Source organism: Leucoraja erinacea, chromosome 19, assembly GCF_028641065.1.
Source record: "Leucoraja erinacea ecotype New England chromosome 19, Leri_hhj_1, whole genome shotgun sequence".
NCBI lineage: Eukaryota > Metazoa > Chordata > Chondrichthyes > Rajiformes > Rajidae > Leucoraja > Leucoraja erinaceus.
In genome coordinates this window covers 35,413,487-35,426,758 of record NC_073395.1, presented here as the reverse complement: position 1 = coordinate 35,426,758, position 13,272 = coordinate 35,413,487, and the positions used below count along the sequence as shown (strand labels likewise).

General features: G+C 40.7%; 1 protein-coding gene across 1 annotated transcript in view; it reads right to left on the bottom strand.

Moving 5' to 3' along the window:
- The window catches only part of LOC129706493 (twinfilin-1-like), a 36,820-nt gene extending 25,595 nt beyond the window's left edge, over positions 1-11,225 (bottom strand). Inside the window, exon 1 of the mRNA XM_055650831.1 lies at positions 10,947-11,225. Coding sequence (XP_055506806.1) covers positions 10,947-10,971 — 25 coding nt within the window. The 5' untranslated portion in view covers positions 10,972-11,225. The remainder of the gene's footprint in view (positions 1-10,946) is intronic.
- Between the last annotated feature and the right edge of the window lie 2,047 nt (positions 11,226-13,272).

Sequence of the window (13,272 nt, the reverse complement as noted above, 5' to 3'; positions counted from 1 at the left end):
GGTATTGTGGGTCCAAGAGAGGTCATCGGAGATGTTGACTCTCAGGAACCTGAAGCTAGAAACACGTTCCACCTCCGTCCCGTTAATGTGGATGGGGGTGTGCATGCCGCCTCTGGACTTCCTGAAGTCTACAATGAGCTCCTTGGCCTTCTTGGAGTTAAGGGCCAGGTTGTTGTCAGCGCACCATGCTGCTAAGTGCTGGACCTCCTCCCTGTAGGCCAACTCATCGTTGTTGCTGATGAGGCCAATCGACTCGATTCTTCACTCATGCATTTGTGCAATAGAAAACAGATAACCATTGCACTCTGCGCCAAGTTAAAAAGAGTCAGCAGTAAATACTAAAGACACAATTAATAAAATCTCTTTATATGCAGATGATGTATTAATACATATTACAAAGCCAGAAATTAGCATTCCAAATTTACTAAATCTAATAACTCAATTTGGTCAATTTTCTGGATATAGAATTAATTGGAATAAAAGCGAAATCATGCCAATAACAGAACTTAATTTACACACACTACAACAATCCCCTTTTAAAATAGTGAAGGAAAAATTTAAATATTTAGGAATTTATGTAACTAAGACATATACTTCTTTATTTAAATTTAACTTTCCACCTTTACTGAATAAACTACATAAGAATATGCAGTATTGGAAAACACTTCCCATTTCAATGTTTGGTAGAATTAATGCTATAAAAATGATCTTTTTACCACAGTTACTTTACCTATTCCAATCAATATATCTCCCAAGGTCGATTCTATTGTTACAAGCTTCATCTGGGATAATAAGAATCATAGAATAAGCAAAAAACATGTATGTAAATCAAAGACAAGTGGAGGTTTAGCCTTACCAAATTTTCTGTTTATATTTTGGGCAGTCCAAATTAAAAACATGAATTTCTGGCTGGAAGAAATGGATCAGCAACCAGAACCAAAAAACCTAAAGGGAAAACCCTATAATACATAGTGGCATATGAATCTGGAAACAATTAAAAAGGGCTTTAAAATTGAATAATATATCACTCTGTTTCCCCATTGTAAACAATCCTTTATTTAAACCATCCACATTGGATAAAGGTTTTACACAATGGAAAAATTGTGGAATTAAAAATATGCTACATCTTTATAGGAAAGGCACTTTTCTCTCATTTCAGGAGTTACAACAGATCTACTGTTTACATTCAAATAACTTTTTCAGATATCTACAACTTAGAGATCATGTTAAATCTAATACACAAGATTATAGGACTAGGGAACCAGAAATCCTTGATGAATGTTTGAACAAACATACTAATACAGAAAAATTAATAGCATATATTTATAACATCCTCTTAGATACCGAGTTTCCATCGATGGAATTATATAGACACACATGGGAAAATGAATTAGGCCAACGTATAACAAAAGATATTTGGGATGAAAGTTCACAATATATACATCAATGCTCGTTAAATGCCAGACATGCTTTAATACAATTTAAAGTATTACACAGATTACATTACTCTAAAACAAAACTAAATAGAATTTTCCCACATATCTTTCCTATCTGTGATAAATGTCAGCATCTAGAGGCTAACCTAGCACATACTTTTGTAAACTGTATAAAAATCAAAAATTTCTGGATTGATATTTTTAGAATAATTTCTGAAGTTATCAATACTAAATTAGATCCCGTTTCAAAACTAATAATACTTGGCATATCAGAACAAAGTCTAACACTCACAAAAAGCCATGGAAATGTCGGAGACCCTACACCTGGAAAGAATCAGATTTGTCTTAATGGACAAACAAGAACTTTTTGTTAGAATATGATCTCCATTCATTGACTATTTGAAGGGGTAGATTGGTGCAGCACGGGAACCTTACTGAAGCTTGAACTCAGGATTAGATGAAAAGTTATACTTTATAATCCACGAACCTATCTCCAAAGATGTATTATTAGTAAATCTTTACATTCTTTTTTTTATCTTGACATTAGTGTTTTTTTTCCCCTCTTTCTCTCTTACTTCGTCTTTAAAAAATAACTAGAAGCGGAATCAACCCACAATTGATAATATTAATAATGTAGTATTGATATACATGACATTTTTATAATATGTGTTTGCTTCTAATAAAGAAATAAATAAATAAAATTTTAAAAAGTCAGCAGTTAGTCAGGAAGTGACTATTTGCCTCCAAAGAGCAACCCTTTGTTAGGTGGCTTCACTAAATGGTGTGACTCAATATTCCTCTAGCGGTTTGTTTTTTTTGCTCAAGATCTGCACATCTGCAGTCGCTTGCGATTTAATACTATGTTCTGCTGCGATATAACTAATTGATGGCCCATGCTGAAGCACACGCAGCATTAAAATGATAATATGACATTTAGCAAGAATATTGAACAATACAGTAACACGTAGCTTAGAGGACACTGGGGTTTAATTTTACAAATGCCCATTTTCACGAAGCAAGTCACTTTTGACAACGATACTAGTTTTTAAGAGGGCAGACTTTGCACTGACCACTTGAAAATAAATCAGTGGTTAACAGGCAATGTATGACCCACCAAAGCAGCAGGCACCAAGGGAGGAAGGTGGGGGAGAGGGAGATGAATGTGGACGGACAGGGGGTGAAACAAAAAGATAAAGAGCTGGTTTTAGTCCAACAGCAGCACAAAACTTGAAACAGCTGGTCACAGGGCGAAGAGGCTGAAGTGCTTCAGGCTGCTGTTGGACTGAAACCAGCGCTTTATCTTTTTGTTTCACAGAATCACTTCAAGCCTGGACGCTGCATTATAAGTATAACATGAACAGTGATGGAAATGGGTTTTAGGAACTAGGGTTAGTTGGGAAGGGGGAGGGTAGATGCTATAAGCCCCCCGTGAGAAATTTTGTTTCTCTGAAATTGAAGATAGACATAAAGCTGGAGTGACTCAACAGGACAGGCAGCGTGGCGACTCTGGAGGGAAGACCCTTCTTACAGACTCTCGTCGGTGAGAGTACTTGTGATTGGCTGAAGAAGGGTCTCAACCAGAAACGCAACCCTCTCCCCAGAGCTCATGCCTGTCCCGCTGAGCCACCTTCAACTTCAGAGCCAAACAAAAAACACAGAGTGCTGGAGGAACTCAGCGGGCAAGGCGGCTGCCTCATCCACTGAGTTTCTCCAGCATTTTTGTGTACCGCAAAACGTCAATGATTCCGGGAATGCCGAGGCGACAGGGTGAGAGAGAGGGAGTGAGAGAGCTAGAGAGAGATGAGATGGGGAGCGGAAGAGAGAGAGCACGAGAGAGAGAGGGAGGGAGAGAGCGAAAGACAGAGAGACACAACATGGGCGGTAGGTGAATGACTAACCTGCACACCAAGGAGAAGCCCCTTCTCGCGGTCCGGAGCCCTCAATCATGATGGTGAGTTTTAAGAAATTCTCAATGTGTCATCAATGCATCGATCTACATTCCTCAGTAAATGTAATTGTGTTTTGAACAAGTATTAATGACGCCGCATGAATTTTATTCAAAGGAACGCAGCGTCATTAATACTTGTTCAAAACACAATTACATTTACTGAGGAATGTGGATCGATGTATTGATGACATATTGTATAACTACTTGTTAACTACTGGCTGTTAGCAAGTGCTAACAGTAGTAGTTAACAAATTGTTTGTGTCTGATGGCCGTGCAACGGTTGTTATCCATGATCGTATTTTTTAAAAATCCGGATGGCGAATGTTTTTTTAAAAAAGCTTTATTTAACAAAGTGAATTTGTATTTCTGTACGAAATAAGGAACATTAGTGCGAGGCCCCCCTAAGGCGCGGGGCCCAATTGAAAGCAATCGGTCCAATCGGCTTAAGGCCGGCCCTGCATGGTTCTATTCCTCAAGACCCACTATACTGCCCAGACTTGTTTTAGTCTTTATCCACAAGGACAAATAGCAGACTTCTTGTTTGAAGGGGTGGTCTGAAGATAATTTTGAATATTCCATGATGCATTTTCAATCTCATTAGTTTTAATGACCTCGTACACAAATAAACTGGACTAAAATATCTATTTTATCTTGGTAATTCTGAAGCAAAGAAATTGTTCTGAGATATACAGCTCTTGAGTACATACAAACACTTTCTGTTGGATTTGGCACAAAAGATCAGCAAAAAAAATCTTTCCAGTTACCATAGTAACCAGTGGCAATACTTTGAAACGCAGTCCAATAATCTCTGTTGTTCATTGAGAGAATCAATCACCACATTTAGAGGTACAAGTCAAACTTTGCTTTAGGTGTCAGCAAAGCAGCAGGTACAGAAGATCACCCTTTCTTTAGGCAACTTGTAAACAATCCCCACAAAACCCACTGAGAAACAACCAAAGAATGCACTCAGGTCCCATTGCATTCAAAGCTTTCATCACGTAGCAGAATGGCTCGTTAACATGCTCACACATTGTCAAACTGTGCCAGGAGACATCAGGAAACTTTCTAGGAAACATAAAAACATTATTGTATCGTTCCTAGGAGATTGATTAGAATGGTCGGCATAATAAAGTTGCAATGAGAAATTAACTGGTTTAAAATTTTCTAACCACAGTTAGAATTACAAACTGCATAAAATGCAATGGAAAGAGAGAGATATAATTTGGAAGCCTAACAAGTGTATAAAGGAGATATAAGGAAATTCAGATATTAGAATGAGTAAAAAGCAAAGTGCTGGAGTAACTCAATGTATACTCATTTATGCCACCCTCCTGCCCCACCTTTCGTTTTCCCCCTCCCCCCCCCCCTCCTTTCTCCCCCCCCCCCCCCCCCCCCCCCCCCCCCCCCCCCCCCCCACCCGTCCTTTCCCACTTATATCCAACCCTCTGGCTTTAAATTTCATTCCTAATTCACTTCTTATCTTACACTCTTTTGCTTCTTCGTCACTCTTTTTATCTCTAGCCTTTACCCTACCATTTGCCGATCAAATCTCTCCTCACCTATATCGACCCATCACTTGCCTGGCCATAGGAAGGGGAATTAAAATAATTATCAGCAATAAGAAATTCAGCAGGCCTTTGCAGACCGAGCGCAAGTGTTTGGCAAATCGGTCACCTCGCTGGATGGAGGCGAGGGAGGTGGTATTGCGACAGGTGTTACGTCTCCAGCGGCTTTGCCGACTAAACCTGGGGAGGAAGCAGTTAGGGTAGGAAAGGATGGGAGCTCCAAGCAGTTACAGAGGGATTGGTTTCTAGTGAAAGCAAAAAAGGGATGGGGACAGGAAGATGTGACTGGTGGTGGGATCATGATGCAGTTGGTGGAGATGTCAGAAAATTATGTGTTTGATGCAGAGGTTGTGGCGTGAAAGGCTATGACCAGGGGAACTTGATCCTTGCTCTGAAAGGGGTGGGGGGGGGGGGGTGGGGGTGGGAAGCGAACACAGAATTGTGAGACTCAGTAGTGACATGGATGATGGACCCAACCCCAACAGCAAGAGAGAAACCATGTTTACTAGATGACATCTCAGATGTCCTGGAGTGAAAGCCACATCTTGGGGGCAGATACAGCAAAGAAGGATAAATTGATGGTGTTATTGCAAGGTTGGGAGAAAGTATAGTCCAGATGACTGTGTAGACCAACAAATATATGTTTGTCTATAATAACTCACGGAGAGCCACAGGAATTATATCACAAAGGAATAGATATAGAAAATGGAGCAGAGCATCCCACGGAATGATAAGTTGCAAAAAGTGGACGCAATTTAAAATTATCAGAGAACTTAGAACAGGAGGTTGAAAAAATGTAATAGTCACAGGAGCCAATGGAGTATTAAATTCACAAATTATTGGTGAAACAGCCCAGGTCATAATTCAACAATTACAAAGCCTACAAGATTTGAGGATAAGAAAATTAGATCAGGGGTATCCAAACAATGGAGGTAAAATATAATCCGATCTGTCATTAATTCCAAAATCCCCCCAATACGGAACCCTACTGGATAATTCAAATTAATTCAGGCACTAACATGTGAAATCCCAGAAGGCTACAGTGGAAAATAATAATTGAAAATAAAAGTGTACCAAGTCAGGGATGACAACAATGTTCCTTTATTACCCAGCGCAGGTGCAGCAGGTACGTCATAGCTGGTATGATTTACCCACAACATTACCAAAACAGGCTTGAACAAGGCATGATGATAAATGATTTTTGTTATGAACATATGCTCACATTTTAAACTACGTCAATGTTGTTTTCCTAATAATCACGATGATAGTTGCAATTCATAATCTACCCATAATTACATTGTTCATATGCTGCATCCGGATTTTGAGAACATCACATGCAAGATCTTCCAGTATGTGCACAGTAACATCAATCTGAATATCTCATACACGAAAGGAGAGGACAGGTTAAGATTCAGTCATGATACTGGCCACGTAAATAATTGATTGTGAGTCTCTGTTACATCCCACATATAAATTGTTGCTGTATTGGTGGGGCGATTCAACTAATCATATTATTGCAAGACCAAAATGTCTCCAAAGAAGGAAATAATGCCTATAGTATAAGATAGGGCAAGATCTTTGAATAATCTGGAAATAGAATTGACACTAACAACTACCAGATTAAATTTCAACTGAAATAACAACATTTGATATACCGGTAATTATATTTTCTCCATTACTGACACTGAATGTAATAAATAAGTGAAGTGGGTGAAATATTAGAAACCATTCATGACCATTCATGACCAGTTTTATATAGTTGTAGTGAGGACCTAACAGCATTGTGTAAAACTTTGGGAAAACAATTCCTAACTCCGAGACCAAAGACCAAACAGAAATATTGAAAAAGCTGGAAACTTGAAACAAAGAATATCGGAAACATTCCACAGACCAGACTCATATGGAGAAAAGAGACAAGTTAACATCCTAGACAAGTTTCTCGAAGAGCTCCAATCCTGGGTCTGCAGCCAAAATATTGTGCCCCTTACTTTGAAGGGTTAACTTGTGTTTTACAATTACAAGTATATCGCATCCCAAGGCCAACTGCACCCTGATTACAACTTTAGACAGACACAAGAAGCTGGAATAACTCAGTGGGTCAGGCAGCATCTCTGACAAGAAAGAATGGGTGACGTTTCGTGTCGAGACCCTTCTTCGGACATAACCATGATTAGAACTAATGGATTATCATTTGAAATCCATCAATATTGTACTGCAGGAATATATAGAACTCAAATAAATGGCCAGGTGATCTATTTTCTTGTCATTGGCCATGGGAAAAATGAGACACAAGGAACTACTGATACTGAAATCTTGATTATTGGTCTGAAGAAGGGTCCTGACCTAAAATGTTGCCCATTCATTCCCTCCACAGGTACTGCCTGACCCACTAAAGTTACTCCAGCACTTTGTGTTTAGCCCATGGGAGAAATGTTAGCCAGGTTGCTAGGAGCTCGCCTCTCATTCCACTTTAGTTTATATCTTACGCAAATGAAAACACTTTTGAGAATGCAGGGGCAATGTGTGTTCTTGAACACAACACAGAGACTGGAGTATTATCAACCGAGACAAAGACACAACTAAAAAGCACAAATAAAGTAAACAATTGTAAACAGAACAACCAAGCTCCATTCTTTGCAACTAAATATTTTAAAAATACAAAGAAATATAAAATGCAGAATAATTCAGCTTGTCAGACAGCATCTCTAGAGAACATGGATAAGTGATGTTTCGAGTCGGGATCCTTCTTCAGACATGGCAACTGGATTTCCCTTATTTTCACCTGCAGTGAGCCAGGGCCAGACTGTTTTGTGGTTATATTTAAAGGGCCAAATATATTAATAGTAACTAGTGAAATATTACCAAACTGAAGCTTGTGTCTGATGCAACTGCTTATTTTTCTTGTTCAATCCTGGGATACAGATACAACTGCCAATGCCAGCTTTTGTTGCTAGTTACTAATCACCAGAGGAAAGTGGTAGAGATTCACTGACTTGAACCATTGAACTCTGCGCAAAGATGGGACTGGAACAGTTTTGTACCTCTGATAGCTCCGGGAACAGCAGCTTGTATTCTACCTGGTTAGCTTACCACCCAATGGCAGGAGTAGTAAATTCTCAAATTTTAGGCAATCTCCTGCTTATCCCAGCTCTCCACTAACCATGACCCCACACCTCCCTATTTCTCCCCCCTTCCCTCCCCATTGCCCAACCTAGACTCCCACCTATTTCTTCCCACTACTTTCCTCCCTCCAGCTTTGCAATTTACATCTCTTCAATTCTGTCTCACACCTTTTTACTGTGGCCTTTGTTTCAAACAAATTCTCCTACCCCCACCCATCAGTCTGAAGAAGGGTCTTGACCCGAAATGTTGTTTGTTATCCAGAGGAGCTACCTGACCCACTGAGTTACTCCACCACTTTGTGTCCTACCTGTTCAATGGTGTTCTTTAATATATCCCGCTCTTCTCACGGTCCACCTGGCTACATTTTGTTCACAGATCAACCCTAAACATTTGTTTTCTCTGCAACCTCTTCATTCAGGTGCCTTCCATTGTGCTCCTAATGAATCCAGTTTTACTTTACTGCCGTTAACATTCCCTCCCATCTCCACGATAACTAATGTTCTCATATAATTCCAACATAGAAACATAGAAATTAGGTGCAGGAGTAGGCCATTCGGCTCTTCGAGCCTGCACCGCCATTCAATATGATCATGGCTGATCATCCAACTCAGTATCCCGTACTTCTCTCCATACCCCCTGATCCCCTTAGCCACAAGGGCCACATCTAACTCCCTCTTAAATATAGCCAATGAACTGGCCTCAACTACCCTCTGTGGCAGAGAGTTCCAGAGATTCACCGCTCTCTGTGTGAAAAAAGTTCTTCTCATCTCGGTTTTTAAAGGATTTCCCCTTATCCTTAAGCTGTGACCCCTTGTCCTGGACTTCCCCAACATCGGGAACAATCTTCCTGCATCTAGCCTGTCCAGCCCCTTAAGAATGTTATACTTTTCTATAAGATCCCATCTCAATCTCCTAAATTCTAGAGAGTATAAACCAAGTCTATCCAGTCTTTCTTCATAAGACAGTCCAGACATCCCAGGAATCAGTCTGGTGAACCTTCTCTGCACTCCCTCTATGGCAATAATGTCCTTCCTCAGATTTGGAGACCAAAACTGTACGCAATACTCCAGGTGTGGTCTCACCAAGACCCTGTACAACTGCAGTAGAACCTCCCTGCTCCTATACTCAAATCCTTTTGCAATGAAAGCTAACATACCATTCGCTTTCTTTACTGCCTGCTGCACCTGCATGCCTACCTTCAATGACTGGTGTACCATGACACCCAGGTCTCGCTGCATCATACTATGACTTCCTTTCAAAGCTTCCATTACCAACCATTTACGAGGATGATGCCAGTACTAGAGGGTGTGAGCTATAAGGAGAGGTTGAGTAGGCTGGGTCTCTATTCCATGGACCTTAGGAGGATGAGGGGAGATCTTATGGAGGTATACAAAATCACGGGAGGAATAGATTGGGTAGATGCACAGAGTCTTTTGCCCAGATTAAGGGAATCGAGGACCAGAGGACATAGGTTCATGGTGAAGGGGAAAAGATTTAATAGGAATCCGAGGAGTAACTTTTTCACACAATGTGTATGGGTGTATGGAACAAGCTGCCAGAGGAGGTAGTTGAGGCTGGGACTATCCCATTATTTAAGAAACAGTTAGACAGGTACATGGATAGGACAGGTTTGGAGGGTTATGGACCAAGCGCAGGCAAGTGGGACTAGTGTAGCTGGGATATGGTTGGCCGGTGTGGGCGAGTTGGGCCGAATGGCCTCTTTCCACACTGTATTACTCTATGACTCTATAACCCATCTCACTCTCCCCCTTTTCCCAATGCCCTTCTCAGAACAACAACAAAAACACTTTCAACACCCCCGATAAAAATAACTAGTCCATCTTCAGCTATTCCATCCTGTCCAATGTTCTACATTTGTTAACACCTTCTGCATTTGACCTCACTCGGACTTCTAACTCACACTTTAGTATTTTCCCCATCTTTTGTGTTCCAAGTATTGCCCTTTCTCACTCTGAACTTCTTTAGGACTTCAACCACTTAAAGCATCCCCTCAATTTGTATCTTATGTCCAGCATTTGAAAATGACAGAAACACCTGTAACAAAAATAATACTAAAACTCCATTAGTAACTTTAACACTCGGTTAGAACATTCCAGAGGTTGTTTTCCAATGCCAGGTTTGGTTGTGATGGCTCCAGCTGGTGAGCTCCCAGTGCATTTTTTAAAACCATGACCACAAAATATATAGTTAATAAGTTTTGTTGGCAATTACTCAAACATACCATAAAGTTGATTCTGCAGAATCTTGAGTAAAAAAAAAAACAAATTGCTGGGGGAACTCAGTGAGTCAGACAGCATGTGTGGATGGATTCAGGCAGTATTGAAGGACTCAACCCAAAACATCATTCCACCACTTCCTCTCCAGATGCTGCCTGACCCACTGAGTTTTTTCCAACACTTTGTTATTTGCATCTGATTTGTCCGGTTCAGTAAAGTAAAATAATTATTTTTGTATACAATGATACAAAAATATCATTATCTGTCAAGAAGAATGCATCATATATTGGCATTAGAAGGACCTTGGTGTCGTTTCATCCAGAAAGTCCTTCTCAATATATTGTCCATTCCAAGTCATCAATGTTTGTGCACTAACACGACTTAATAATGTGATATTTTTGTTAGACTCATTAAGGCAAAGCACACCTGTTTAAATCACTTCGCGTCCTCTGCGGATAGTCATCAAAACATTATTTGAAAGCTACTTAATAAGGATTAGGTTCTTAAAAGGGACGAGATTAATAGTTTTCCACCTGACTGTGGCCACAAATGTAAAAAGCAACAGATTTGAGGCCGGTGAGTTTTCACTTTGAAGCGATCCAGACAGAGCAGCGAGGTTTTTTGTTTGATACAGTACCTGGAATGCCGGTCTGATGACACATACTGCCCTGCTGCCGAGGATGCCGGCAGGTCGGTGCTCCCTTATTCCAGGTGCATTGGTTTCCTGCGGCACTAGTGCAATGTCTGTTGTTCGCGAGCTCCAGTCCCGACGTTCCCGGGGAGGGTTCGATCCGCTCCCGGGGAGGGTTCTATCTGTCCCTGGCTCGCGCAACCACTAAATCCGGGATGGTTTCATCGCTCTCTGGCTCAGTCTCTCCGCCCCGGGAGCTTTCCTTGGTCGCGTGACAGCAGCGCCGCTGCTCGCACTCCGCCCCACATACTCTGAGCTGCAGTGCTCGGCATTTACGATGCACGGCAGCAGCACATTTCCCGTCACCTGAGCGAGGTTCATAATAATGCACTATTATTGTTTGTTTTTGACTATCATTATATAACTTTTTGTTGCTTATTATGGTGTTTACAGCATAATTCTGTTGTGCTGCTGCAAGTAAGAACGTAATTGTTCCTTTTCGGGACATGACATTAAAACGCTCCTGCCTCTCCTGACTCAACACTATATGAAGTAGATGGAGCAGCAAAAGTAGAGCTAAAAACGTTTATCTAGTGTAGTTTAACAGCCCATTATGACGAGATTGCAAAATCATTATTTCCAATCGAATCTGTATATTCTGTAAATCCAACAATACAGTATTATATTTTCACTATATGAAACTTATGGAGACACAAGGAACTGCAAATGTTGGAATCTTGAGCAAAACACAAAATGCTGAAGTAACTCAGTGGGTTAGATAGTATCTGTGGGGGAATTGATAGCTGTTTTCCTTATACATTGCCCTTAAATATCAGACTCATTAAACAACAGTTTACTTGGCACAACTAACGGTTTAGCTTCCCTCCAAAATATTCCTGTTTTGAATGGTAAATGAACGCTGCAGTGGGAATTACTTACAGATTTGGCGGGGGGAATTCAGGGCGCGGTAGGATGGGGAAAAGGCAGGAGGGTGAGGTAGCCAGGTGTAGAGATCAAATGGGCATTTATGAAAACCAAGCATTGGCCCAGCAAGATGGAGATGCAAGAGACTGGAGATGATGCGGGTCTGGAGCAAAAAGTAATCCACCGGAACTCAGCGAATCTGGCGGCATCTGTGGAGGCAAAGGGATAGTGGACGTTTTGGCTGCCGTGCTTCTATCCATTAGTAATTTCCATCCACTACCTCATCTTCCAAAATTTGTGTTGTATCGAACAACGACGATTATTCTTCGTGTGACAACACTCGTTCAATATCTGAAATATAAACAGAAAATGCAGGAAGTACTCACCAGATCAAGCAGCAGCTTTGGAAGGAGAAACATGGGCTATTATTCTCAAATGTTAATGTTTAGTTTCCGACATTTGCAGGGTGTAGGAGGCTAGGGCATAGGATTTGTGTGGACTTCAGTGCCTCTGGTCTTGTCAATATCTGGTGGCAGGTGCATCTAATAAAATGCAACGATGATTATGTACACTATTATCACACCTCTACTAAAATTAATCTATAATTTGGTGCTAGTCTGGGTGCCATTGGAGTCCATTGGCATCATTCTGGTTTTAGCCACACCACCGTTTGATATCATAAGCAGATTTTGAACATTGACTGTATTCTAAGTCTAATTTTATATATACACAAATATACAAAAAAAAAACAAGTCTTGGAAGGTCACCATTGTTGACCATCCTCTAGTCTGAAGAGGAACCATTTACATATTGCTTTACATTTACTCAAGATAGAAACACAACCTGACATTTACCCTTTAATCCCATTAATTTCAAATATTGTTAACCTGATTTTGTGATATTTGCTAAATGCACTTAAAATCCACAAAGACAAATAGGACAGACAAAGGGGAATCAGTGGATGTAGTTCACTTGGGTTTTCAGAAGGCCTTTGGCAAAGTGCCACACATGAGGTTGCTAAAACAAGATGAGAACCAAATAGAAGGTAGGTACTAGCATGGATAAAAGGTTGGCTGAATGGCAGAAAGCAGAGTGGAAATAAAAGGGCTTTTTCTGTTTGGCTGCCAGTGACTAGTGGTGTTCCGCATTGGTTTCTGTTGAGTCCGCTACTTTTCACATTGTATATTCATGATTTGAATGATGGAATTGAAGGCTTTGTGGCCAGGGTTTGTGGATGATATGAAGATAGGCGGACTGGCACGTGGTGTAGAGGAAGCATGGAGTCTGCAGAAGGACTTTGGACAGGTTTGGTGGCAAAGAAGTGGCAATGGAATACAGTGTAGCAAAGTGTGTGGTCATACACTTTGGTAGTAGGAATAAAGGCATAGACTATTTTCTAAATGGGGAG